At 49.0% G+C, this 27,984-nt stretch overlaps 3 protein-coding genes across 5 annotated transcripts in view; 1 reads left to right on the top strand and 2 right to left on the bottom strand.

Moving 5' to 3' along the window:
* The window catches only part of LOC110083339 (sodium/calcium exchanger 1), a 32,199-nt gene extending 24,197 nt beyond the window's left edge, over positions 1–8,002 (bottom strand). The window contains exon 1 of the mRNA XM_020801725.3: positions 7,497–8,002. The gene's annotated coding sequence lies outside the window, so the exon portion shown is untranslated. The remainder of the gene's footprint in view (positions 1–7,496) is intronic.
* On the top strand, positions 442–18,352 carry LOC110083355 (glyoxal reductase). Of its 2 annotated transcripts, none has more exons than XM_078381951.1 (2): positions 442–509; positions 17,225–18,352. In XM_078381951.1, the coding sequence occupies exon 2, from the start codon at positions 17,259–17,261 to the stop codon at positions 18,087–18,089; it is 831 nt and encodes a 276-aa protein (XP_078238077.1). In that variant the 5' UTR covers positions 442–509; positions 17,225–17,258; the 3' UTR covers positions 18,090–18,352. The 2 variants fall into 2 exon arrangements, with proteins under 2 accessions (XP_078238077.1, XP_078238076.1); XM_078381950.1 differs by lacking the exon at positions 442–509 and adding an exon at positions 14,978–15,081.
* Positions 18,353–18,441: 89 nt separating this feature from the next.
* On the bottom strand, positions 18,442–25,135 carry BAD (BCL2 associated agonist of cell death). Of its 2 annotated transcripts, none has more exons than XM_078381952.1 (4): positions 25,050–25,135; positions 23,729–23,948; positions 20,760–20,932; positions 18,442–19,200 (listed from the first exon to the last, which is right to left on the bottom strand). In XM_078381952.1, exons 2-4 carry the CDS (start codon positions 23,865–23,867, stop codon positions 19,072–19,074), a joined length of 441 nt encoding a protein of 146 aa, XP_078238078.1. In that variant the 5' UTR covers positions 23,868–23,948; positions 25,050–25,135; the 3' UTR covers positions 18,442–19,071. The 2 variants fall into 2 exon arrangements, with proteins under 2 accessions (XP_078238078.1, XP_078238079.1); XM_078381953.1 differs by having other exon boundaries at positions 18,442–19,197.
* Between the last annotated feature and the right edge of the window lie 2,849 nt (positions 25,136–27,984).

Raw genomic sequence — 27,984 nt, 5'->3', positions numbered from 1 at the left:
CCTGGACTGCAAGGAGAACAAATCTATCCATTCTGAAGGAAATCAACCCTGAGTGCTCACTGGAAGGACAGATCCTGAAGCTGAGGCTCCAGTACTTTGGCCACCTCACGAGAAGAGAAGACTCCCTGGAAAAGACGCTGATGTTGGGAAAGTGTGAAGGCAGGAGGAGAAGGGGAGATGATTGGATATGGTCACCGAAGTGACCAACATGAATCTGACCCAACTCTGGGAGGCAGTGGGAGACAGGAGGGCCTGGCGTGCTCTGGTCCATGGGGTCACGAAGAGTCGGACATGACTTAACAACTAAACAACAACAAAATGCTGAGAAATACTTATTGTAGTTCCTACTTCATAGCAAGATCATAGTGTATTTATTATTGTTCTCATTCTTTGTGAGGCACCTTTTTATTAATTTCTCCCCTTTTCTTCCCCACTTCAATCAGCACAACAGTCCTGTGAGGCAGGCCAGGTGGAGAGAGAAGATAAGGCAACCCATGGCTCTCTGAAGAGTAAGTAGAACCTCCCTCCTCTACATTTGGGTTCCTGACCAGGGAGGGCGCCGTTTGCTGCTTTCTCTTCATCAGGCGGCAAAATTTCTGGGGTCAGCCCTGGGAAGACACTGTAAAGCTCGACTAAGCCCTGTTTCTCTTGAGATATGGCCTCACCAGTGAGGGAGGGGAAATATGTGCATTATGGACGACCGGTTTTCTCAGGCTGTAACTTCAGGCAGGGTTTGTATATTTAAACATGACCCCTGCACAGCACCAGAAGGTGCTTAAGACGATTTTTATTATTCATTGATCTTGGCTGAAGCGGATGTGAATGAAGCAGCATGGAGGAAAACATCCATGTTTTCAATTTTGCCCCTGCTCAGTAAAGGGGGAGGAGTTCCCTGCGCCCCATTTCTCTACCTTGTGCATTGATTATTATAACCTAGAAGCCCCATCATAACTATCATTTATTACACAGCGATGTTAGACAAGAATCTGTTGTTCCATGTCCTTAAGCCACTTCCGGTGCATGGCAACCCTATGAAAGGAGCATCTTCCAAATGTCCTGCCTTTAACAGTTTTCCCTCCATGGCTAGCAGCGCATCTGGGCAGTGGGCGCAACAGGCTTGCAAGTCACCTGACCACAATAAGACACACCGTATGTTAAATTATGGCTGGAATCCTATTTGCTTCCACGTAGCATTCAAGTCACTTGCCACGGCTAATTGTAGCTAATTCACAAAGCACCGAGGCTCATCTCAGTTGCACAGCTGGTCATGTGACCAGACACGCCTGCCTTCCAGCACCACCGAGGTGAGCCTGCTTCAGCACCTTGTCAATTAGCCCCAATTAGCCACAGCAAACAATGCAAACCTTTGAAAAACACAGATAGGATTCTGGCAGTGGCTTTTTCCAAGTCTGCCATTCTACAAACTAGTAAAAGGCAGATCTGGGCCTTAGTCTGTTTTTTTTTTCAGAGGAATAAATTTCCACTTTTTAGACATTTCAGATGAAATGAGACAACAGCAGGTGAGAGACTCCCCTTGTTAGGAGTACATTTCCTCTCTAATAAGTGTCCACAGTCCTGGCAAGAAGGCAATTGGGGACAGCAGGAGATGCTCTTCCTATGGCTTGCGATTACAATGTCCATTTACCCTTCATCATTGGCTAGGATAGCTAAGACAGTATAATCCCACATCATCTGGATCTTAACGCGCAAGGTTTCTACGCCATAGTACGCAATAGTTTCCAGATTACTGTCTCGTCTTTCTTATTTTTATGGGATCCGATGAACAGAAATTGTTTCTCTAAGAATTTAATATACTGTATGGATAGCCTGGTGTTTTAGATCTCCGGCTGCAGAGACAGAGGTTCAGAGTTCGATTCCCCACTCGGCCTCCTGGGGGAAAGATTTCTGTGTATTCTCTGCCTCTAAACCCTGTGAATTGACAGGACGTGATGATGCTGGCGATGATTGATTCCATATTGACAGTAATAGCTTGAGAAATATCACAGAGAAAGGAGGATAGGAGCAAATCCAGGCAGATGTTAGTAATAATATTTAATTAACAGCGCTTTTTTTTAAAAAAAAGAAAGCAAACTGTTCAAAGTGTCTTACCATATGGTGGCTTTTCCCCACCGCAACACAATCCTGGTGTGTTGACTGACAACTCCCATCCTATCTAACAAGGCAAGGAGAGCTGATCCATAATGCACCCCTCCATCCACCGAAGACACAGTGTCAGGAAAACCGGCTAGCCATTAGCCTTGCCCTCCATACAACCCCCCTGTTAGGTAGGCCAGAAAACTTCATTTCCTGCCGTGCAAAGGCTCAGGGCCAGCCCAAGACGCTTTGCTGCCCGAGGCAGAGCAGGATAAAACCACATAGACCCACACATCGGGTTTCAATGGGGGGGGCAGACTACCAGAAGCCCACCACTTGATTCTGACACCAAAAGCCGGGGAGAGGGAGGGGGAAAAAAACCCAATTTCTTCTCCACCTCTGGTGGTAAAACGACGACCACAACCCCTTTCGCATCGCCGACACAAAAATCTGCCGGCTGAAAAAGGTGTCGCGGCAGCCTGCCCCACGGTAGGGCCAGCTCTACGAGCAAGTTCATCGCGTGACGAGAACTGGGGGTCCTTTCGGTCGACCGCTGGCCTCTTTTTAACGCCTTCCTCCCGAGCGGACGGGCAGAGATTGTCCCGACTGGGAGACAAAATGGCTAAGATTAAGCCCACGGGGAAAGTGATAAATTTATCAAGCCGTAAAATCCCCTTCCTGATGGGTTTCAGGGTGGCTCGTGGAAAAGAAACCTGCAAGCAGCCCCTATGGGAGGCAGAGGCCCATACTCCCCGTTGTTAACGGGACAGGATTCTCCTGTCCGCCCCCACTTTTCCCAGACCAGCCCTGTCCTAAACCGGCCCCTTATGTCCATTCGTTGAGGCAATCTGGCATTATAATCCCTGCCATTAATCCCCCCCACGGCTGTTTGTTCTGGGCTGTAAGTATGATGATCCCCCATTATTCTCCTTCTGCTTGCCCTCCCCGTTTGCAAAGTCGCTCAAACAGTCCTGCCGCCCCCCCCCACAACCTCCAACTGCCTTTCTTCCAACATGGATGGCTCTATGAAATATATGAGACACTCTGTGGCGGGGGGGGGGGGGGGAAGGGAGCAGATGCTTTCCGTGGCCTTGTTCGGAGCGCAGACAGAGAATTTAGGAATCTGGATCTCGTTCTGCGTTGGTGCGTTTGTGTGGAAGGAGGGGTTGTCGTTAGTCGTGAACATGGATTCGGCGGAGGTTGCTGACCCCGAGGTGAGAGATGTGTGTGACGGTCTCGGAAAGCGCTCTGAGATTTGTAATCTCAATGTGAAAGGCTCTCTCCGTGGTGCTGAAAGGATTGGGAGGGGCCCTCAGCTCTGAATCTTGGACAGCTCTTGCCAATTTCGGCCTAAAACCCAGAGCAGACGGTTAGCCTTTTGTAACCTCAGGGACCAGCAGCCTCACCGCATATATTGCCCACGGATGTGTGGATCGGACACGGAGAAAAAACTCTCCCCTCCCCGGGGACTATTTTGCTTTTTCTTTAGAATAAGGCACCTCTCACCTACCCCCATCTCTACTTGAAATGCCCTGAGTAGCTGGTGCAAAACCCTCTGATAAGGCTTTGGCAAAAATCTCCCGCTGCGCCTTCAATGTGTAAGTCTAAATACGCCTGGTCGACTTATGTCTGTTTTAGGATATGTATTGCATGGAGAAAAGCCGGCTGCTTTTCAGGGCTTAATTATGCTTTTTTTTTAATTACTGGTGCAGTGGGGTGTACCGTTTCCTGTTCAGCTGGTAATATCTGTGTCAAGAATTGAGCACACACAAAAGTAACCCAGTTTGGAAGGAAATACAAGGGAGCTGATTTTGTTGAGCCACACGAGCGAGGGAGCAGAGTCTGATGCGTACGTGTGGGGTTTTGTCAGGGTGCAGAGACAAAATTTGGAAGCCAAAAATAATTCAGAGGCAAAGAAAAGATTGATGAGAAGGGAGACTCTAAGGCAGGTAGGGGGGAATGGACATTGGATTGTTGTGTTGTTGTGTGCTGTCTCGTTTCTGACTTATGGCAACCACAGAAGGTTTTTCCACATATATACAAAATGTGGCGCTGGAGGAGAGCTTTGCGGATACTCTGGACTGCCAGAAACACAAACAAGGGGGTCCTAGATAAAATCAAGCCTGAACAATCTCTGGAGGCAAAAATGCTGAAGCTGAGGCTGTCCTACTTTGAGGATCTTCTGAGAAGTCAGGATTCTCTCGGTTTGGGGAGGAAACAATAATGCTGGGAAAGGTGGAAGGCAGCAGGAAAAGAGGAAGGTCAAATGTGAAATGGACTGAATCCCTAAAGGAAACCACAGGATTGAGTTTACAAGAGCTGATCGGGGCTGTTGGGGACAGGACATTTTGGAGAGCGTTCATTCATAAAGTTGCCATAAGCCTGAGATGACTTGAGGACACATAACAGCAACAATGGGAAATTCAAGGAGTGTTTTGCAATCTCCACCCCAATGAGTCGTCCTCGGTGAGTGGAGATTTGAATCCAGGTCTCCTGAGTCTAGTATGATATCTACACCACCCTGTCTTTCCCACTGCGTGTAGGACAGCATAGATGCGCTTTCAGCGAGCATGTGCCTGTAATACATCCGACACTTGCTAGTTATTCAACAGCGCACAGGAAAAGCATGCATAGATCAGAGAAGTGAAAGGAAAAGCAGTAAGGAAAAAAGCACCAACAGCCGCCAGTAAGGTGGCCTATAACACTGCGCAGATGTGGAGGGGCTGAGGATGCGCAAGGCGCATCCATGTGCAAAGGGCGCATGACTAGAGGGGGGGAATAGCCTTCTGCATGGCTTAGCCTTTTTTGAGTCAGAAAGGCTAGCGCTCCTTCTACACTGGAAATTCTTCGCTTGCCCATGGAACCTTTGACTCAATGGACCCGCGTTTTGTAACATGTTTAGCATCCTTTAGCAACCTGCCACCGGACCGGAGGCCCATCCAGAAACCTCGCTGTGGGTCAAACCGTAGACTGACTGGTCCTGTGGCCCGAGACATCTACGGATATGAGCAGGGAAGGTGGCGGGCAATAGGGGGGTCATGCCCCCTTGCATCTGATGGGGAGGAAAGCATAGAAGCCAGGGATGGGCAGAACGCAGAGGTAAAACTGGCTGCTCCCGGGCACATTTAAACCTACAGGGCTCCTCTGTCTGAGGCAGGAAGACAAGGCAAGGGAGGAATAGCAGAGGTTTAAATGTCACTCATAAATAAGAACTGCTGGGTTTCCCAGTGGTCCAGGTCTCTGGCTGCGAAGCCAGAGGTTGGGAGTTCGATTCCCCCACTGAGCTTCCCTGACAGGGGCTGAACTCCATCATCCGTGGGGTCCCTTCCAGCCCCGCCATTCTCAGACGAGGAAGATGATTAGTAGCAGCAGCAATATTATAACCAATAATAAAACAGTGCCAGCAAAAGTTCAGACTCGGTGAGGTGTGAGTTGTAACGTCTCCCGGGCATCCTAAGGGCTTTTGCATCGCCCGAAGCCACAGATCGCCCTCGGTTGCCAGCTCCCATCCCGTTTCGTTGGGCATGAACACCTCTGCCAAGCGGGCATGAGGAGATGCTCCTTGGCCAACCCTTCCCTCCACTACAGAAAAAGCACCGGGGGGGGGGAGGGAAGTGACATATGCCCAGGGCCCTGGCACAACAGAAACGCCTTGGCTAAGCTACGGGCTGGGTGACAGCCAAGCCGCGCCGTGTCCATCCGGCCCCGAGCCAGCTTGCCTCCAAACACCGGGCACGGCCAGAAGCCCTGGCACCCATTTTTCCTCTTGCAAGCCTGGTGGGAATTGTTGGCGGCAGGCGGTCCTTGAAGGATTTCAGCCCTCTCTCTCTCTCTCTCTCTCTCACCCTGATCCTCAAAGGCGCCTCCTCCACATCCTTGGATCAGCAGGAGCTCCCTAGGGGTTTTTTTTTGGGGGGGGGGAATGATTTTGATCTACTCTCTCACCCCCTTCTAGGGCATCTTGGCACCCTATGGTCAGAAGACACGGCCAGCGCCTAAGCGCGCATGTATACCTATGAACTCCCATGGGCCCTGCTCAGTCTGCAGCAGAATCCCACGCACTGCTCTGGATGCCAGCTCTCACTCACACACCCATGCTCCACCGTGGGAATAGTGAGTTAGCCACAGAGCTCTTAAAATGCCTTCCCACGACCTGTTTTGGTTTGTAGGTGCAGGCCGGGTGTACCTCTTCCCTCTGGAGAATCCCTCCAGCGCGCACATGCGCGACACCAGAACACAAGGCTCCAAACAGCCCTCGTGCAAGGCGGCGCAAGCGGACTCCGTCCAGGCCCCCCTCCCTTGTGGGTGCCAGGCGGTGCCTCTGCCTGCTCTTCGGCCTCTCCACCACCACCCCACACTCCCTCTGTGTGCAGTGGGGCAGTTCCTCTTGAGCCCTGTTGCTTCTGCCCCAAAGATCAGAAACCAGAACCCTCTCAATCTCCCCACTCTCCTAAAGGGGGGGGGGACCCACCTGGCATGCAGGGTTGAGATGGAGCAGGAGCCATCAGGAGATCAAGGGTGGGAGAAAAAAAAGGGGGTCCTCGTATATAGTTTGGCACTAAAACCACCAGTTTTGGTGCTGTGGGATACTGGATTCCTGGACAGCAGGGGCTTTGTGGGTTGCGTGTGTGTGTGTGTGTTAGAGAACCAGCCATGAGAAAGCAGAAGTGAAAGACCTGCATTGTGTCTGTGTTTAGGGAAGGTCGGGGGTGGCGACTGTGTTTGGTGAACCCCAAAATCAACTCTCGGCTTTGCCCCCTTGCACGTTTCAATTAGCATCTTTGGGATGCAGCAGCCAAAACCTATGACCCCATTTGGCTTGCGTTCCTTACCTACGTCTACTTCCTGCTCTCTTCTGGGTCCCCCCCCCCGTCTTCTCCAGCCCTGTTTGAAATTCCCCATTCCTGCCCCCCAAAGAAACCCAAACCCTCCCTCCCCATCACTCTCACCCCACCTTCCATCACCTTGGTACCCTGATGCCTCTTCATCTCAGCACCCCAAAAAAGCAGGCTAATTGCTTCCCCCCCCAAAAAAAGAATTCCTATTCATTTGAGATTTGCCCTAGTGCCTTGGACGCGCGTCTCTCTGCCCCCCCTTTTTCTTTTTGCATAAAAAAAACACACACCTTTCCAAAATTTCCTTTTGCCATTGATCTCACTCCCCCTACACCTTTTCTTGGAGAAAACAAATACTGTATAGAGAATAAATTGCTCGGGAGGGAGAGATTTGCCCATTCCAAGTCTTGCTGAGTTTCATCTGGAGAAATCCAGGGAAAGATTTCTCTCTGGCTCTTAACTGCACAACTTCCCTCCCCATCCCTGGTACAGATATATATATATATTGTTTTCTCTCTCACACACACACACACACGCACGCACGCTCTCCCGGGTTCCCCTCCTTACCTGGTGGTCGGGAGACGTGGGCTCCTTAGATCCGTGCAAAGGCTCAGCAGGCTCGGGAGGAAAGCTGTGTGTGTGTTTGTTGCGTTGGGGGGGAGCGTGCGGTGTGGGAGAGACGGCTCTGAGTTGTCTGTTTAGATCACTTGTCCATGTTGCAGGCGAGCTGATCTCTCCCTCCCTTCTCTCTCTCTCTCTCTCTCTCTCTCTCTCGTCCCCCCCCCCCCGCGACTCTAGCCTCCTGCTCGATCCCTTTTTGCTTTCCAAAAAACCAAGGAAGATCTGATTAAGGGACCAGGCTGGAGAGGAGAAGAAGGGCAGGAGGGAGGGAGGGAGGGGTAGGAAGTGGGTTTTTTTTGGGGGTGGTGGAAGGTGGGGTGGGTGGGGAGGAGAGGCAGGAAAACAGCCCGTATCCCTCTTCCCCTCCCTCCCCTCCCGGCTTTCCTGCTTCCAGCAGATCTCCCCCCCCCCCCTCCCGCGATCCTCTGGCTACTTCTGGAGAAGATGCTCTGGTGGAAACCGCCAGCATCCGCCTGCCTTGGCTGCTTTGCTCCACCCTAGAGGGGGGGGGGCAGGCAGAGAGCAGAAAGAGAGAGGGGAGGAAGGACCGCGCGCAGCTTCTGCAATGGAGTGATGATGATGGGGGGTGTTTAATGATGATGATGATTTTACTCTCCCGATGGCTCTGTCTCTTTCTGAGCCTGCATCTTTCTTCTCTCTCCCCTACTCTGCTCCAGGGCAGGAGGGTCTTCTCTCCTCAGCCTCCCCCCCCCACTCCCCAAAATCCATCCCAACCACTGAAACCCCCCCCAGCCACCCTCACCCGCTTATTTCCCCCCCCCCCCGTCCAGCAACCTCACTAGGGACCAATAGTCCATCGGCCATAAAAGGCGATCGATTTTTATCCCCGGAGAGGTGCTGGGGTGGAGGCACCGTAAAAGCTAGCACGGATTTAAAAGGAGGAGGAAAAAACAGAAAGCATGGGGGGGGGGGGAATCAAGAATAAGGGTCTCTTCCCCCCCTCCCCATAGTTAAAGGGGGAGGCTTCCTGGAGACCCTGCCCTCCTCTGATCCACCAGAAATAGCTTAGCCCCTTCTTTTCTCTCTGAATTGAACCCATCCGTTCCGAGTCGGGGGGTTTTTTTCCCCCGGGGGGGCCGGCCCCACCATGGGGCAAAGGGAAGCTTGTTCCTTAAGGAGCTGCCTGGGGAAGAGGGCATGAAAGTACAGTATATATGGTTAAGGATCTCGTTGGCTGTTCTTGCATTTCCGCTGTCTCGTGTGCCAAAAGCAATTTGGCCTTTTTAAATTTTTGCGCACGATGCACCTTGGATTTAGATTTGGGGGGGGGGGATTGACGGCTCTGCCTCAGGCGGCCCCATGTCTTGGGACGGCTCTCCATCCCAACCAAGACGGGGAAAGTTACTTTTTAAAAAACTCCAGCAAGGTCTCCAGCCCGCCCGCCCCTTCCTCGAATTCTTTAAGAAACAATCGACCTCTCAAGTCTCCAGATGCCTCTGGGCTGCCCCTCCCGGAATCCTCAGCCGGTGCGCCTCGTGGCCGAGGAGGATGGGAGTTGTAGTCCGAAACATCATCGGGGGGGGCAGAAGTAAAAACAGGAAGGCCTCCTAGAAGCTTGACCGGTGATGTCCAAAGAGAACTATTTTGCGCCCCTCCAAGGGAAGCCTTAATAATCCTTCTCAGCGCCGGCTCTGTTGTTGGGGGGGGGGGGGGTGAAGCAGCTGTTTCAGGCGGCAGATCTGAGGTGTCACAGCCTGCTAGTAATTTCTTGGGAGGGGGGGAAATTTTCTGCCATTCTGCCTCCGGCAGCAAAACTTCCTGAGCCACCCCTGGTCTCCCCCACCCTGATGAACAGGGAGCAGCCTAGATTCTGAACCCACACTAAATTATTTTTAAAAAGTGGGTTTTCCCCCCTCCTCCAAAAGCCAACTAGGAAACCCGAGGGACAGGGAGCTGTAGAAGAGCCAGCAGCCGGCGGAACTCCTTGCTACTGTCTAGCATCCTCCTGCCGGTGGGGAAATTCTGAAGGATGGGTGAGCCGCAGCGACCAGCATCTTTTCCCGTCTCCACTCCGCAAGGTCTGCATACCTGTCCCAGGTGAGACAGGTGCCTGTCGGAGGGGGGGAAGGAAGGTCGATCAGGGCTGGGCAGCCCAGATCGGGGCTCCCACCCACCCCCAGCGGCGCGGTCTGCTTCCTGCAGAAGAGAGAGTGGGCCCGATCCTGACCAGACCAGCCTAGCAAAAGGATGCTTTTGCATTCCGGTCACGGCGGGGCCATTTCTCTGGCTGCCTGCCCGCCCGTGCCAAGATGTGGGGGCTGGAAGGAAGGGAAGCCGGAGGGAGAGAAAGCGGGGGGGCGGCATCAGGTCTGTCCCCGTCTGCTCCTCGCTTCCTTCCTCCCTCGAAGCACCTCTTCCCTACCGTCATCATCCCATTTTTTTCCGCTCACATCTCGGCGCGACGTGGCGGCTGGCCAGCGATTTATTGATATTTATATACACAAAAGCCCGTAGGTTATGTAGCAGGAGCATCTCGTTGTGTTGTGTGCGCTTCCAGACGCATTAATGACACACACACACACTCTCTCTCTTTTTTGCCGTAGGAGGCGCCTGCGCGCGCGCATCCAGACGTGATGGGCTCCTACACGTGTCCCCATTCCGTGTTTTTTCCCTCCTGTCGCTACAGACAGACAAGACAGACAGACGTCCCCGATGGCGTGGCAAGATAAAGTGAGAGGCACAAATCCGGCTGGTTCGAATTGCAAACCCCATCATCCCCCGCCGTCCAGGAAGGGGGGGAATGATGGGTGGTTTAGTGCCACCCAACCAGCTTGGTCGGGAGGCTTGAATCAGCTTGCACACACAGGCTTCTTCTGTGTTTCCCGCGGCTACTCGAGAGGAGGGATGGTTTCTCCCTTTAAGGCAGCTGGGGTTGCCTATTCGAGGTGCGGGATCGTGGGGGGGAGGAGGCGGGATCCAGTGGATTCCCCGTTTCTTGGATCCTGCGGCGGGTCGAAAGCTGTTTTAAGCCGGACAAGGAAAGGTGGTCGGGCCGGGAAGAGACGGGCCACCTCGCTGGGGATATAGGAATGCAGGCATGTATGTATGTGTGTGTTTCCTCAAAAGGTTTAGGGATCGAGGAGAGAGTGCTGTGGAATGTAAAACACATCTATTAGCTTTGTATTTTTGGGGGAAATTTATAAGATCTCGAATTTGGTGGGCAAATGTGGCGTGGGAAAAAAATGCAATGCGGTGCAATTTAAAAAGAGACTTTTTCCTGCGTCTTCTTCATCCCAAATTTGGGGGGGGGGGGGAATCTGTGCAGTGGATGTATATTTCTGCCGCCCCCCCCATCAAAATAATCCGCTTTTTAAGCCAACCTGCGGTGTGTGGCGCCCTCTGATGGCTCCTTGTTGCCACTGCGAGCGCCTCGAGGCTGTTCTTCGGCCCATCCCCCAGCTCTCAATTAAAAAAAATAAAAATTGGCAAAGAAGGGTGTCAAAAAATTGAAGTTTTGCCCAACGTATTAAACTTATGCACTCTTCTGCCCGAGTACCTTGTCCAATTCGGATCCGAGGATATTTTATTGGAAGGACAATTTCGCTCAGCGTTGCCAAAGTCGTTCTGGTGGAACTGTAATTTGGTTTTTTTAAAAAATAACAATAATGAGACAAATTAGATTACATCGCACAGAGCCGACAACAGCAGGCCAGGAGTGTCAATGAGACCACTAGAGATTCTTTCAGGGCCTTCCAAGAATGATGTTGAAGGAATATCTTTTCCCTCTGAGCTTGGGAAAAAAACTAAATTTTGGATCACACTCACCTATAAACTGGGAGTTATGGGTGCTGTTGTCCATAAATGCAATGTTTTGACATTCTGGCCCACCTAGGCCAGCATCCTGCTTCTCACAACAGCCAACCTGATCCTCTGGGGTGGATTGCGTAAATGTCGGACTACAATTCCTATATCCCCTAGGTCACCCATCAGCAGCCATTGCTGGCTAGGGGATTCTGGGGATTGTATTCTAAATGGGGGAACCTTTTACATATTTGCTGCTGGGTGAGCCTGGGGCGGGCAATGCATTCTCCCAAATAACCCACTCAGAGCAGAGCACGCTCAAAATGTTGACTGTCACTTTGAAGGCAAAATTGTTGCAGAGTTTTTGAATCTGGTTAAATTCCCCTGGCGCCATAGCAGAAGCGCAGGGATTTACAGAGCAGAATAGCTTCCAGTTTCCCAGAGTAGACCACACCATTTTTTCATCAACCGGGACTTGCAATCTCAGTAACTCACTCTTGAGACATTAGGAAGAAAAAGAATAAAAGCTTTCATTGCTTACAATTGAAAATATCAAACAGCAAACGGACAAAACCCGACTGCTTTCAACAACAGACGTCCGACAGACTACAGTGGTGCCCCGCTTGATGACAATAATCCCTTCCCCTGAAGTCTCTGTTAAGCGAAATTGTCGTCAAGCGGAAAAAAACCATTGGAATGCATTGAAAACTGGTCAATGCGTTCCAATGGGGAAATACCTCATCGTCCAGCAAACATTGCCCATAGAGAACCGCCAATCAGTTCTTTAGAATCGCTGTTGTCCGAAGCAGGGGTCCAGAAAGCAGCCATTTTGTGAAGGGAGGGAAGCCATTTTGCAGAGGGAGGCCATTTTGCAGAATCGGAAAAATCGTTTAGCGAACAAACGGTTCGTGAAGCAGGCTCCTAATCAATGTAATGCGGATTTCCCCCATTGGAACCATCATTTTGCGATCGCAATAGCGATTGCAAAAATGTCATCGTCAAGCGATTTCGACGTCATGCGGGGTAAGCGTCTAGTGGGGCACCACTGTACCAGCTTCCAACAGACAAAGAGACAGAAAAAGAACTGAGCAGAGAGGCGGGGCTCTCTTTGGATTCAGAGGTAGGAAGGAATGATTGGTTAATACTGGAGAGATTGACAGTTACCCAGAAAGGTCCCTCCCAGCCACACTTCCTAGAGGCAGCATGCAAGGTTGCAAAAAAAAAAAAAACTCCAACAAAAAGTGGGGATGGGACTGGAATGGAGCCTGGACCTACCTTGCAGGATCGTTGTGAGAACAAAGCAGGGCGAAGGCAACCCCTGAGTGTGCCCCCTTGAGCTCTCGGGACAAAATACAAGATGCAAATAGAACTACAGTGGTGCCTCGCTAGACAGTTAGCCCGCATGAGTTTTTTCGCTAGACATTGGCTTTTTGTGATCGCTATAGTGATTCATAAAACAGTGATTCCTATGGGGGAATTTCGCTGGACAATGTTTGGTCCCAGCTTCGCAAACTGATTTTTGCTAAACAACGATTTTGACAGCTCCCTCCGCGCTCGCAAAACAGGTGTTTTCGGGACCTAAGCTTCGCAAGACAGTGATTTAAACAGCTGATCAGTTCGCAAAGTGGCTTTCCTCTGGCCGATCTTCGCTAGACAACGACGATTCTTCCCCATTGGAACGCATTAAATGGGTTTCAATGCATTCCAATGGGGAAATGCTTTTCGCTAGACAATGATTTCGCTAAACAGTGATTTCAGTGGAATGGATTATCATTGTCTAGCGAGGCACCACTGTAATTTTATTCGGACCAGGGAAAGTTTATGCTGGACTACCATCCCCAGAGCAGGCCAGCCAGCATGGCTAATCAGAGTTGTAGGTCACATACATAACCAGTTTTTCAAGAGGCAGCTGATTTAGCCCTTTTCAACAGGGATGAATATATTTGATGCATACCAGCCTACGTGGTGGTGCTGCGGGCTAAACCGCAGAAGCCTGTGCTGCAGGGTCAGAAGACCAAGCAATCGTAAGATCGAATCCACGTGACGGAGTGAGCGCCCATCACTTGTCCCAGCTCCCGCCAACCTAGCGGTTCAAAAGCGTGCAAATGCGAGTAGATAAATAGGGACCACCTCGGTGGGAAGGTAACAGCGTTCCGTGTCTAAGTCGCACTGGCCATGTGACCACGGAAGATTGTCTTCGGACAAAATGCTGGCTCTATGGCTTGAAGAGCGGGATGAGCGCCGCCCCCTAGAGTCGGACACGACTGGACAAAAATTGTCAAGGGGAACCTTTACCTTTACCTGTACCAGCCTACACTGCGGGGGGGGGGGTAGTGACAGTTCCCAGTTTAGTTCATTTTCATCCTCCGCCACTCAGTTGGGCTGGGAGGAGATGGTGCCTCTTTCCCTAAATCTGGGGCTGGCTGAGCCGCCTCCCCCCGCCCTCACCACTACCCTTTCCATGTTGCACCTCCCAAAGGCCATCAGGGGCAACCACAGAAGCTCTAATGTAGTAGTAAACCGGAAAGTAAATTTAGAGGTCATCAGGCCCATAACCATCCTGCCCTAAAAGGTGAGTCCAAAAATGCAGACAGCTTGATCGGTGTGTAGGAACAAGTGAAGAGCGGGGCTTTTGTAAAGTTAACAGCTCTTAATTGTCCGCTAGGGTTAAACCTTTTGCATTCTGATCAGGACACCTTTTGCAAAAATATGGGGTTCCTGGGAAATTCTATTTCGCTCCCAGTTTATGATAAAAATAATTGAAATGGGATCATATTGGGGCTTTCCCCCCCCTCAAGCTGGGTTTTGATCTAAAGTCCTTTGGCATGTTTTGAGCCTTTCATGGGTGGCTATAATACTTGTTTCTGTGTTGCTTCTTAAAAACACCCATTTACCGACTGTTTGGAGTTTGCATGGATTTTGCGTGGGCCAATTGCTAATTTGCATTCTTTTTTCTTTTCAACAAATGCTCGAATGTTTATTAAAATAGATCGTGTTTTCTGGACCCGCCCTGATTTTGTACAGGTCCCATGGTTCTGTACACTTCATACATTCTATTACAGTATATGAGTCGAGGAAATCTTTCTTAGCTCTTTAGGGAATTGTTTTGAATTCAAAAAAAGACATCCATGAGATTAGGATTAATCTTTACATTTTCTGTGAACCTCTCAGGGCGGAAACTTTCCCAGCCAGGTGCCTCTGGATCTGTCCTACTACAATGCTCATCATGCACAGTCAGTAAACAATGGGAATTGTAGTCCAACACTCCCAGGGTGCACCAGTTTTGGCAAGATGGTCCTAAACAAGGAAATAGTTTTGGAAATGAATCATGGGCGTCCCAGCGACTAAAACTTCACAAAAATTAGCGCACGCAGTCCCCCTTTTTAAAATACAAAAAGCATGAACGTGGGAATGGGGACAATGGGGTGCACCCCTTCCCCGAGCGCCCCTAAAGTCCCCTGAGCACATGCTTTGAAAGTAATGCAAAGGCAGCCCATTGCACGTGCCACTGCCTAGCTGCAAACGGAACGGGGTTTCGTGTGAATACGTAGACGCGTGTACACATCCCCTGCCTCCCCAGCCCTTTCACTCCTTCGTTTGATGCCCCGGCCTTTCACGTCCCCGCCCCTCTAAAGCCACGCCCCTCACTTTTTCCCGGCGCGCTGATTGGGCAGGCCGTCGGCGTCCGCCTCCGATTTGGGTTTGGCTGCGTTCACACGTATCCGCGGGGCGCCATGAAAGCGAGGGAGCGCGAGCTTCCCGGATCCTGGTAAGTTATGGGAAGGGGGCATAAGAAGCGGGTAGGGGGGATTCACCCCTTGGTTATCCCCCTCCCGTGCGAAGAGGCGAGGGAGATGCGTGCACAAGCATTTCCACGATCCGTCGCAGGTCCCGCGTTTCGACAGCCTTGCATTGACTCGGGCTGTTGAATTCCGTGGGTCTGCGGTCGGTGGGATTTTTGCCCGACTGTTGCAAGGGTTGGAATCGGCCTCGTGACAAGGGTGGGGGTGGGGAGCCGTCGTGCCTCCAGCTGGGTTTTGGACTTCAACTCCCATGATCCTGTGCCCCTGACCCTATTGAAGGAATAGAGCTGATGGGAGTTGAAGGCCAAACTCGTGTTGAGCGAAACACTTCCATTTCTCTGGGTCCCGGTAGTAGATCCAGGTGCAAAACAAACAAACAAAAAAAAAAACTTCAGGTATTTTTTTATATAAAAAAGACTCTTTTAAAAGCGGGTACAAACCTGTCAATTCATGAGGAGGGAGCAAAAACTCAAAAACCCATCATTCTTCCATTTTAAAAAAGGAATCGTCACAATGGAGGGAGCAAGCTTTTGAGTGCAACAGAACTCTTTAACACGAGAGGTGGAAGAATGCTGGACGGAGAGAAACGAGGTCTGATTTCACTACATTTTCTTATTCACAGCTTTCCCCAAGCTGGAACATTCCCCCAATTGCACCCACCTTAAAAAAACAACAACTCAGAAAGTGGCTAGAAACTGACTTATCAGAATTCCTAATTTTGCTCCTAAATGAGGCTTGCTGGGGATAGCAGTTCAGTGAAGAATTAATACCATCTGGAAATGCATAACCACATGTTGGGATTTGTCTTAGCTTGAGACCCAGGGACGGCCTACTTCCTAATCTTGCAGGGATGGTTTGGACTACAGCTCCCATGGTCCTTTGGTGTTGGCATTAGAGGCTGGAGATTCTGGGAGTTGCAGCCCAAAAATCTCGAAGATTCACTGTCCCCTGGGAGGAAGCTTTGAGGTTTTTGGACTGCAACTTCCAGAATCTCCAGTCTTTACTGCCAACTATAAAGGAGCATGGGAGTTGTAATCCAAAAGAATCTGTAGTGCCAGAGGTTTACCACCTTGCTCATACATCTCCCGGCTGGGGAAATCGGTGGCCCTCCATAAGGTTGTTAGACTGCAGTGAAAAACATGGGGTGGGGGTGGCATTCCTTGCCATTATTCTGAGTTGGTTGTGCATGCATGATGTACCCTCAAGTGGCGCCCAACTCATAACAATCCCTGCAGAGATTTCAAGATGAGATGTTTAAAGCTTGGTTAGGTTCAAATACAGTGGTGCCTCGCTTAACAACGTTAAATTGTTCCAGCGAAATCGCTCTAGAGCGAAAACAACGTAAAGCGAAAATAAAAAACCCATTTGAAACGCATTAAAACCCGGTTAATGCATTCCAGTGGGCTAAAAACTTACCATCCAGCGAAGATCCTCCATACGGTGGCCATTTTTTGTGCCTGTATAACGAGGAATCCGTCCCTAAGCACAGCGGGGAGTCATTTTGAGCACCCAACAGCCATTTTGAAAACCCGACGATCAGCTGTTTTGATCGTCGTAATGCAAAGAATCGGTTCCCAAAGCAGGGAACCGATCTTCGCAAAGAGAAAAAACCCCATTTAAAACATTGTTATGCAATCGCAAAATCATTGTCGTGAAGCGGATTTGTCGTAATGTGGGGTAATCGTTAAGCGGGGCACGACTGTAATGACTGGAGATGGGATTTTCAGATTTTCTCCATTTTGAAGGGTCCTACCCGTCTTGCAGACACTTTGCAAACACTTTGCAAACATCTCAATGCGATGCATCTGGGAGAAAGGTCTAAATTGGACGGTTTTTGAGTCTGAGCTGGGCCTAGCTTCCTGCTCAGAAAGCTCCCAGGGAGCACTGGGGCAGGAACAGGAAGTCTGGACGGAGCTAGGCCAAGCTCCACCTCAAAGCCTTCCGAGGTAGGCCTTTTTCCCAGGCGAGCCGCATTTAGGTGGATTTCCTGCTCTGTCAGCAGCTTGGACTCAATGACTCTGGGGCCTGGGATTCTTTTATTTATTCGGCATGACCTTCTCAAGAGGAACGGCGACATCTTAACGCTCCCTTTTTTCGTCTTCCTTCCAGGGTGCCGGAGCGCTCAGTATGGCTGAATACTGGAATGCCGATGCCCCTTTTGGGGTTGGGCACCTTCCGTTTGCAGGGCGAGGAGACGGTGCGCCTCAGCTTGGACGCTGCCCTGGAGAATGGCTACCGCTTGGTGGATACGGCTGCCGTCTATGGCAACGAGGCCACCCTCGGCCGTGCCCTCAGGGCGTTGCTGCCCCGTCACGGGCTCACCCGCGAGGACATCTTCCTGACCAGCAAGCTGAGCCCGAAAGACCACGGAGAAGGCCCGGCTGAATTGGCGTGCCTCAAAAGTTTGAAGGAACTGGACTGCGAATACTTAGATCTGTATCTCATTCACTGGCCGGGCACGCAAGGCCGGCCTCGGGAAGATGCCGGGAACCGAGAACGGCGCCGACACAGCTGGAGGGCGCTGGAGAGGTTGCACGAAGCCGGGAAGCTCAAGGCCATCGGGGTCTCAAACTACACCATCGCGCACCTCGAGGAACTGCTGGCAGATTGCCGAATCCCTCCGGCTGTCCTCCAGATCGAACTGCATCCAGAGCTGGCCCAGTCGGCGCTTCTCGACTTCTGTGGCCAACGGGGCATCCATGTACAGGCGTATTCGTCCCTGGGGACCGGCCATCTCGTGGGGCGGCCGGAGGTGGCCGAGGTGGCCAGGCGCCGAGGCCGCACGCCCGCTCAGGTCCTGCTGCGCTGGGCGTTGCAGCGTGGGGTGAGTGTCATCCCCAAGTCGGCCAACCCAAGCCGCGTTGCCGAAAATGGCCAGCTCTGGAACTGGGAGCTGAGCCCCATGGATATGGAAGAACTGAATGGGCTAGATGGTGGAAAACATTACTGCTGGGATCCTAGTGATGTGGCTTAGGAGTCTTGGCAGGGTGGAGGACAGAAGACAAGGGTACAGGATTCCTATTTCCAACTGAATATCCAGAAATTCAGTCGTCCCTCCCAGTTTGAGATGTGCCTCGATTTTAATTGTCCCAAAGCAAAAAGCAGATGAGAAATGAAGTTTTTGCCTGCCTTTCTCTATGCGACCCAAAAATGCGGGGTGGTGAAGGGAGTCGTCTTGTTGAATAAGAACTCAAAAGGCTTTCAAAATCTCTTTAAATGTCAAGATTTAGGTCTGTATCTCCTGTTGTGGCTTTATTGCCATGCTCTGCTTAGAAGATCCGTTCCCCGAAAGTTGCCCCCCCGCCATATAATGACGTCCCATAAGCTGGAAGTAACAACATTTAATTTTAATTAAAGGTCATACAAATTTCTCCATAGGGAAAAAGAAAAAAGACATTTTCAGGCCTGTTGTGACAGTAATCAAAGCAGTAGTAACCCCCTTCCCCTTTCAGAAAGACATTCTCTCTGGAAAAAAGGCAGGGCAAGCTCCCCTAAAAATGAGGGGTGTGAGATGCTGTCAGGAGGGGAGGAAGCAAAGGGTAAAGGTATGTAATCCCATGTAAAAAGATAAAATCCCCAAACATTTTAATAGTGTGAGGCAGGGTTCCCCATCATGGTACCTTCCAGAGGGGTTCTACTCCAGCTACCATTATCCCCAAGTTGGGGAGGATGGGAGTTGTAGTCCACAGTGCCCTCCAGAGGGTGCCATCTTGTGGGGGGGAGGGAAGGCTGGTCTGAGGACTATGGAAAATGTTTCTGTAGAGGAACAGAGATGGATGTTCTGGGGAATGACCCTGACCCACCCCCCAGGATATTTTGGGAACACCACAGAGAAGGATATGTGCCACAGGGATCCCACAGGTTTGATGCTTCCCCCCCCCCAAACACCCAATTCCCATTCCACCCTTTCATCCCCTGGGAACAAGACAGCAGCAGAAAAGGGGGGGACCCCATAGTCACGAAGGACTTCTGGGGAGCCCATTCCCCGGAGAACTTCGGCGCCACCAGGATTGGAGGGTCTCCTTCCATCCGGACGTTCGCTGCATTTGGGTAGCCGTCCCTGCGCTCTTAGGACGGGGCATCTTCTAAGGAAGAAACGAAGGTCAGTGCAGGGTTATCACAAACACAGAGCCGTCCTTCCTGCAAACTGCTAGATTCTAGGGTCTGGATGTTCCCACGCCATTAACTCATGGCTGTTTGCTTTTTGTCGCCTCTCACTGAAACAGCTTCTGAATGGGGCACCGTTTCCCCCCCCTCAAATACCGTATTTTTCCATGTATAAGACTATAATTTTGTCTAAAATCTTTAGACTAAAAATTGAGGGTCATCTTATACACGGAAGTAAGCTGAGGAGAGAACAAAAACAAGTGGAAGGGAAAGCAGGGATCAAAGCGATCCTGCAGGGCTTTGATCCCTGCTTTCCCCTCCACTTGCTAAGCCTTAGCAAAAGGAAAGCAGGGATCAAAGTGCTGCAGGATGGCTTTGATCCTTGCTTTCCCCTCTGCTTACTAAGTCCCATTGGGCTTAGCAAGTGTAGTGGGAAAGGATCAAAGCGATCCTGCAGTGCTTTGATCCCTTTCCCCCTTCACTTGCTAAGCCCCACTTAGATTTCTTAATTTGGGGTTAGAAAAGTGGGGGTGTCTTATACACGGAAAAATACGGAAGTGGGAAGATGCTAGAGGGGGAAAACACTTCTGGGTTTTTGCCCTTAACACTCCCAACAGGATATGGTCACAAGGATCACTGTACTAAAACTGCAACATTTGGGGACTAATCCGACAGGGCCATCTCAAATGTGGACCCCAGGATGTCTGAATCAGGCCCTGCAGGGCAGAGATAAGAACTACGGGGTGGGTGGGGCTGCCTTGTTTTCCTTAAACTCATATTTAGGGTGCAGTGGATCAGACTGTGGCCTGAATACGTGACCGATGAGTTCCAGCTTCCTGTATTTTACAGGGTTTTTTTGGTTCATTTATTGTTGGCATCACAAGAATGAGGAAAAGATCGTTGCCTTTCCCTGAGGCCACTCTAGGTAAGTAATAGTGGGTGGGTTGAATATTGTGAGTAGGTGCAAGACAAAATTGTTAAATTGAGTTTACCAGTTGTACAAAGAAGCTCCTGCACCTTCGGATGATCATAGTTTTGATTCTCCAAGCGGAGAAATGCATTAGATGTTTGTTGGCCCGCCGCAGAAGCCAGCGAAGAAACCAGGAGGAGTCCGGTTTTCCCTTTTTAATCCAAGCCAGGAAATCAAGGCAAACGGGCTTTGAATTAAGCCAGGATATTAAACCGAGTTCAAACTATGGTTTAATATTCTGGCTGGAGACATTCTCCAAAGTTTTCTGGTCTGGATGAAACGGGAAACGGCAAAGAAGGCTGGCAAGTAAGCAATTTACTGACGGAGTAAAGGATGGGAGACTGAGCGAACCTCAAGCCGGTTACCTGGGATTGAACCTGTGTCATGAGCAGAGTTTTGACTGCAGTACTGCACTTTAGCTACTGCACCCATGAGATGAACTGAGTAATTTCCACACTGCCCTACTGGGTAGGTATGTTTTCTTTCTGGCAATGCGCCTTCAAAAAGCACAACCTACCTCCCCACCAGGAAATGCTAACCTGCGTGCCACGGCCACGCCGATCTCACCTGCAGTGCGCCGTGAAACTCGTCGCTCATCCTGCGCAGCTCTCGCCCGTAGCGTTGGGCGGCCCACAGGATGGGAGGGGCAGAGCGGGATCGGGCCCGGAAAGAAGTGCCCACCTCATCGGAGGTCTCTGGATCCGGGAGGGGAGAGTCTGAGCCAATTCGGCGCCTCAGCTCTGATGGAGGAAGCAAAACAATACAAGGAACAGCCATTAAACTCAAGTCATAACGTGGTTAAGGTCTCTGGCTACAGAGCCGGAGGTTCGGAGTTCAAATCCTGCAGTTCTTCCGTGGCAGGGGCTGGACTTTGCAGTTCTAAGATTAGATACGAAGTTAATCAAGCAACACTAAGTTGTTTCTGGCCTAGAATGATGGAACAGATGAAGGAAAAAAAATCCTCTCTCACCTGGGACCCTCCAGAAGTTTAGGATTACATCACCCATTGTCCCTGCTGGCCTGAGGATAATGGGGGTTGTAGTCCAAGGTCATGTTAAGAAAGTATATTATACATGAACAAAGCACACGGAATAGGCAGTGTATCTCAGCTTTGGATGACTTATGGAAATACAATGCAGAGGCGAGATGTTGCGTATTTGCTTGGAAGAACGCTGGGGTAACTAAAGCGGTCCTCCAGCTAAAGAAATTGTAGCAGAATAATTAAGCGTCTGAGCTTTACAGCACACTATTATGTGTGCTTATTTCAAAAAATAACCTATTTGGTCACCCGAGGTAGACACTGACTCCTTTTAAGGGTTGAAAAAGTGACACTGTACAGTCCATTCTGAACTGCAACTTGAGATGGGAGAAAGGGGGAAGTCTCGTATTTTAATGTATCCTATGGTTTGTTTTAATTCAATTTTGCTAAACCAAAAAAACAAAGTCAGCTTAACGTCCTTTCTGGTCTGCTAATTTTCCATGGTGATTTTTGTTAAACATCAGAGAGGATTCAAACATAGAATACTTCATTCATGGTGCAGAATGAGTACGGGCTAAGAAGGATACTTAACCACGAAATTTAACTACCTCGAATGCAATCTGAATCTCACTCTGTTTAGATCAGTGGTTCTTAACCTTTGTTACTCGGATGCTTTTGAACTACAACTCCCAGAAACCCCAGTCAGGACAGCTGGTGGTGAAGGCTTCTGGGAGTTGCAGTCCAAAACTCCTGAGTAACCCAAGGTTAAGAACCAGTGGTTTAGATGATTCTATCTCACTACGTTCTACAAATTTCCATGAATTCGATATTAAGCATCCTTAGCCCTCAGTTCCTCCCCAAAACTGAAATCTTAGCTGTTCTTCAACCAGAAAATATTAAGGAACGCTCTAGTAGTAACAACCTTTATTAGCATAAAAACATTCTAGTATGAAACCGTTGAGCTAAAATGAATCAGGGAGCTTGATTCAGAGAAGGGCTCTCTCTTGTTATGCAAATGCTGTCTTTTCACTTGAGGATTTAAAACAACATTTCAAAGCTAGTAAAATTACATTATCGCCAGTTATTGCCTCTGCAAATGTTCATCATGCATATTTCATATAAAATTGATTTCTGCTTAGAAATAACTGCTGGATAGCTCAATAGTTTAGGTCTCTGGCAGCGGAGTTGGTGTCGATAATCCAGATTTCCAGCTCTAAGATTATTGCTGTTGTTACACAGATATTTTTTGTATTTATTGATTCCATGCATTTCTATACGGCTGACTTAGTGCAAAACACTAGGGTTTACAGCAAGACAGTGCAACATAACCCTCCACACCATCCACCAACATTACACACCTCTAAGTAGATAAAACAAGAGATAAAAATGCCCAAATGATGGTGAAAGAGGGAACACATACAAGATTAGCTTAGGTGAGGATGTTCTTGAATACCTCTTCAAACAAGACAGTCTTTAACAAACTCTTAAGGCAGGGGTCCCCAACCTTGCTCCTCCAGATGTTCTTGGACTTCAACTCCCAGAAATCCTGGCCAGCAGAGGCGGTGGTGAAGACTTCTGGGAGTTGTAGTCCAGGAACATCTGGAGAGATGTGATTGATCTCATTCACACCTGATCCCGGTCTAGCTGCCATTTAGATTCATTTCCTCTATACTCGCATGTATGCATCTCCACTGAGAAACAACATCCTCATTTAGAGTATTGTGTCCTGATGGCCGTATAGGCCCCTTCCAACTTGTAATCCACACCAGATGTGGCAGGACGTAATTTGAAGCAAGCATGGATACGATTACATTATAGATCTTTTAGCCTTTAAGGGAAGGGAGGAGCATGGGTGGACGTCCAGATCTTGGCGAACCACCACTTCCATCATCTCTGAGGAGTGGGACCCACCAACATCTGGAGGCTACTTGTTTCTCAGCCATGCTATAAAGTGTCAGGAGACATTTTCACAGAATAATGTACAGTGGTGCCTCGCTTAACGAGCGCACCGTACAACGACGAAATCGCATAGCGATCCCTTTTTTGGGATCGCTAATGCAATCGCTCAACGACGTTTAGATAGGGCGAAACTCGCTTTGCGAAGATCGGCAAGCATTTCGCTTACCGATCTTTGCAAAATGCAGCCCCGACAATCAGCTGTTTGGCGGAAAAAATGGCCGTCGGAAGCCCCAAAATGGCTGCACGCAGCATTTTCGCGCCCTCCCCTCGCTTAACGAGGGCGCGAAAATGCTGCCGGCCATAGGAAACTTCGCTGAACGGTGAGTAAAGGAGCCTTTTGGAACGCATTAAACGATGTTTAATGTGTTCCAATGGGTTTCCCTGTCCCGTTCAGCGATGTTTCACTATAGCGAAGGTTAATCCGGAACGGATTAACCTCGCTATACGAGGCACCACTGTAATTGGTTTTTCACAATCTTGAGCCTATCGAAGTAAGTCCTACAACATCTGGTTGGAATTATTCTCCTGAATAAGTGTGGATCTCGGGGTGCTATAAGAAGATACGAGCGGATCTCGGCTTTTTTTGCGAGGGACCCACCTGGATTCTCGCTGCTAACTGGGCTTTCTGATCCCTTGTTCTCTTCCGCGTGCCCGCTCCGGCTCAGGTTGGGATCTTGCGATTCCTTTCCTGCCGTCGCAAAAGCCTCGTCGTCATGGTATTCGGCAATCTGGAACATTGTCAGGGGGCTGACATGGCCCCCCACCCACCCTGTAACCTGCCGCTCTCCAGGGATCTTTGGGGGGGGTTCCGGGTTCAGCTGCGGAGGAGAAGGAAGAATGAAAATCAAAACAGGGCATTCTCTCAAACTGGAGTTAGTCCATGACTAAGTCACGATTTAGTCAGGCATGAACCAGGAAGTTTACGATTCAAATTTCGCTCGCCTCTGCAAGACGTGTCAAGGCAAGCCGTTCTGTTTTTTAAGCTCTTCTGCAAATATGGAAGTAAGAGCCGAGTGTTCTGACTCAGAAGGTCAGAACAGAATTCTTGAGATATTCATACGCCTGGGTCAGTTCGGGGGAATCTCTGCAGAGAAACCATCTTGCCCCAAGCTCTGGATAAGTCTAGCATCTCTACGACACCCACAGATCTTGCTGTGGTTCCATTGTAAGGGGTGCTCAGGTACACTGCTTCCAAACATGGAGGCTCCACGCAGCTCCTCACATGGCACATGGCTTTCCTTCGCCCCAGTCCTCCCCCCTGATGCTGCCTTGTGGCTGATGAGTGGCGCAAGTTAAATTACAGCTCTTCCTGTCCTTCATCATCTGCCACCAGGGCTTGAGAAAGGAAGGGCTGGGTGGGAAATGATGGTTTTCCCAACTGCAGTCCCCAGCTCCTCCCCCTCCAGCCAGCATGAGATTCCAGGATCATCACCTCAAATAAAATACAGTAACTGTATTTGCCCATACCAGGCGTCATTTTGCAAACCTCTTGGGTTATCCCCATGTTCTTCATCATCACTCTTATCACCCATGGCTTTCCATCAGCCTCCCACCCCTGAGCCCCCCCCCCATAGCTCTGTTCCTCCCTCCCCCCCTTTTGCCCTATATATACCAATGCTTCCCTCCTGGTTCCTCGCCACTATTTCATGCTTCCCCCCCCTCTTCCTCCAGCTAGATCCCCCCCCAGATCCCCAATGGTGGATCCCCCCCTCCTCCTCTTCATATCTCAGGATATGGATCTTGCTCAAATTTGGGGTGTTTTTTGCTTCTCCCTTTTTGCTTCTGTCCTCAAAACCATTCTTTCCACTCCAGATTTTTTTGGAGGGGGAGCCTTAAAACTCTCTTTTGCAAAAAAACCCTCTTCCACCCCACCCCACCCCGGCCCCTTCCCTCCCCGACCCCCCTTCCCTCCCATTTACCTAAATTAAGATCTCCCTCCGTCGGATCCCTGTTTACAGCCTGCACAAGTCCCAGCCACAGTCGCCCGGGCAATGGAGGACTGCCACCGCCCGCGCCCAATCACCTTGCGCCACGTCACGGGGCGGGGTGTGAGAGACAGAGCCCCGCCCCCTGTCGACCTGAACTCCTCCTCTCTTATTTGTTTATTGTTAATTTGGTTCTCTTTTCTTTTTCCCACGTTGAATGAAACCCGGGAAAAGAATGCAGCGCTCTCTAAAACACCTCTGCAGCAATTTTATTTATTTTAAATTTTTTTTATTCTTTCTTGATCATCATGTTAATTCCTCCTGATTGCTTTTAAAAGTCATGCAATCACTTTTAAAAAAGAGAATTTTGCATATTCTGCTTGTAAACCCTCCCATGTTTGCTCTGCAGCTGTTCTGCCTCTTTTTTTTAAAATTTCCACCAAAAAAAATCCCTGCAAACTGCTCCGTGTCTTCTGATTGGTTGCATGTGAAGACCTCTGCCTGGAAACACGGGAGGTAGGGAGTAAAATTAAGCAAGCGGTGCAGATTCATAACGGGGGGGGGTGTATCCCAAAGGGACAGTCAGGTGTAGTTCTTTCATGAGAAGCATCCAGACATAGCACAGAATTGGGGGCCAGCGTTAGAGATCTGCAGATCTCTGCATCAAGCAGGATATTAATCATCACGTTGGCTGAGATGATGGTTTTTTTTAGCCAAATGCAGCTGGAAAGCGTGTAGGAATGCTGAAATAAGTACAGTACAAGATCACCAGTTCTGTCCTGTTGGAAAATTGACATTTGTCTCCTTACTCACATTTGACCCAGGTTCAGAGTTTTTATATGTGTGTATATACGTGGTGGCGCTGGGGGTTAAACCGCAGAAGCCTCTGGGCTGCAAGGTCGGAAGACCAGCCGTCCTGAGATCGAATCCACGTGACGGAGGGAGCTCCCGTCGCTTGTCCCAGCTCCTCGCCAACCTAGCAGTTCGAAAGCATGTAAATGTGAGTAGATAAATAGGTACCACCACAGTGGGAAGGTCACGGCGTTCCATGTCTAGTCGCACTGGCCACGTGGCCACGGAAACTGTCTTCGGACAAACGCTGGCTCTACGACTTGGAGACAAGGATGAGCACCGTGCCCTAGAGTCACACACGACTGGACTAAATGGCAAGGGGAGCCTTTACCTATATATTAGCCGGCTGCATAGCTCAGTGGTTTAGGTACAGTATATGGTTGCAAAGCCAAAAAAGTTGGGAGTTTGATTCCCCTCCATGATGCCTCTTGGGAGAAGAACCAGCCTGGGTGGCCTTGGGCAAGCTGCACAGTCCCACAGCGCCCCTAGAGGAAGGAAAGGGTAAAGCACCTCTGTACTTTTACCTGGAAAACCCTAGAAAGGGTTACCGTGAGTTAAAATTTACTTAATGGCACAAACACCCACACACATAGGTATTAGTTGTCTGCTAATGAATATATAACTCCAGTTCTATTTTAACTGTTCATTGTTTTTTCGCATTTTTTTCATTGAACGTATTAAACCATCTTGAGCATTATTTCAAAGTAGAAAAATAAAATATCACAAGGTCTTGACACAGTTCCAGATGCTGGTTTGGAGGTCAAAATACAACCAGTATATCAAAGTTTTAATGATGCTTTAGCTAACTATGTTAAGCCAGCAGATGATAAATAAATGACCCATTTGTATTGTCTGCTATGTCAATAAATAACAACAACAAACCCACAACAAATCCACCCCACATAAACACACACAGGCCGAAATACTCTTAAAATATATTACACTATATGAAACTGACCACGTAATATGTAGATTTCAAGCTGTGACTTCCTCACAAGTTGAAGGGAGGGTAAGACCCAATTAAATCCATTCATTTGGGTTTTACAAGTCCAATTCCTATCAACGGATCAACTCCATTTGGGAATAACATTTGAATTCCACCTAATGGTTTTAAGCGATTGTAACCAGATTTGTTTTTGTGACTTTAATTGACGAAACCCACTTTGAATAGGGACAGAAAAACAGCACCTGCTTTAAATAGGAAGAAATACAGTAAAATAAAAATGCTGTGCATCAAGATTGGAGAGACTTGGCTTCAAATCACCTGTCACTCATGTAGCTGACTTGATCCAGTCATTTTTCCAACCTAATTTACCAGGCAGGATAATCATAACTTTATATTATGACAGGAACCCTTTCCTTCATTAAAGAAAAGTGCCCTATACATGGGGTAGATAGTGATATACTGTACAAATCTGTGTTTCTTACTCTACTATTTAATATACGGTACTTTAAATGAATTTATTTAAACAGAGTGCCACAGACCAATATTTGAATATCCACCTATGTATAATCACCTGCCATCCAAATTTTAAATATGCCTATTCAGAAAACCCTTGGCATCTAGGGAGACTTTTTAGGTAAATAGTCTTAGCCTTAATTCATGTAAAAAAAACACGAGAAGAATGTCAAATTTGCAAAAATATGTATTGAAGTGTTTATTTGGGCCCCATATATGCTGAGACTTTGTTAATGTCGTAGAAAGTAGCTCTGCATACTTTCATGTTTTTTTCATTACAGAACTAAAGTTGTCACTTTAAAACTGAGAGAGATGCTTATTGCTTTGTTTGGATGTGCACATTTACCAAGATTGTGATGCCACTGAGAAAATTCTCTGTGTTTGTGTAGAGTGTTGTGTATGTGTGTTTTGTTTTTGTGTGCGTTAACAGATTTACCTGGTTTACTACCCTACAATGCAAGACGGCTTTAGTTTTGAACATCTCACTAGTGTGATGGAAGTTATTAGCAAATTACAATAACCCTAACAGGGAAATTTTAAAAATAGAATATTAAAAATTCAGGTGTCTGAAATACGTTGCCAAGAGACTATTAGTAGAACATGGAGATTTGAATAAGA

The sequence above is a fragment of the Pogona vitticeps genome, chromosome 15, assembly GCF_051106095.1.
Source record: "Pogona vitticeps strain Pit_001003342236 chromosome 15, PviZW2.1, whole genome shotgun sequence".
NCBI classification, from domain to species: domain Eukaryota; kingdom Metazoa; phylum Chordata; class Lepidosauria; order Squamata; family Agamidae; genus Pogona; species Pogona vitticeps.
Note: the sequence above shows the minus strand (reverse complement) of the source record. Positions and strands in the feature narration are given on the sequence as shown.

Coding starts and splice junctions, on each gene's coding strand:
- BAD (XM_078381952.1), bottom strand. CDS start 23,867: ATGTTCCAGATTGCCGAATACCATGACGACGAGGCTTTTGCGACGGCA. Junction 20,933..23,728: donor AGTTAGCAGCGAGAATCCAG/GTGGGTCCCTCG, acceptor TTCCTCCATCAG/AGCTGAGGCGCCGAATTGGC. Junction 19,201..20,759: donor AGTTTCACGGCGCACTGCAG/GTGAGATCGGCG, acceptor TTTCTTCCTTAG/AAGATGCCCCGTCCTAAGAG.
- LOC110083355 (XM_078381950.1), top strand. CDS start 15,047: ATGAAAGCGAGGGAGCGCGAGCTTCCCGGATCCTG. Junction 15,082..17,224: donor CGCGAGCTTCCCGGATCCTG/GTAAGTTATGGG, acceptor TCTTCCTTCCAG/GGTGCCGGAGCGCTCAGTAT.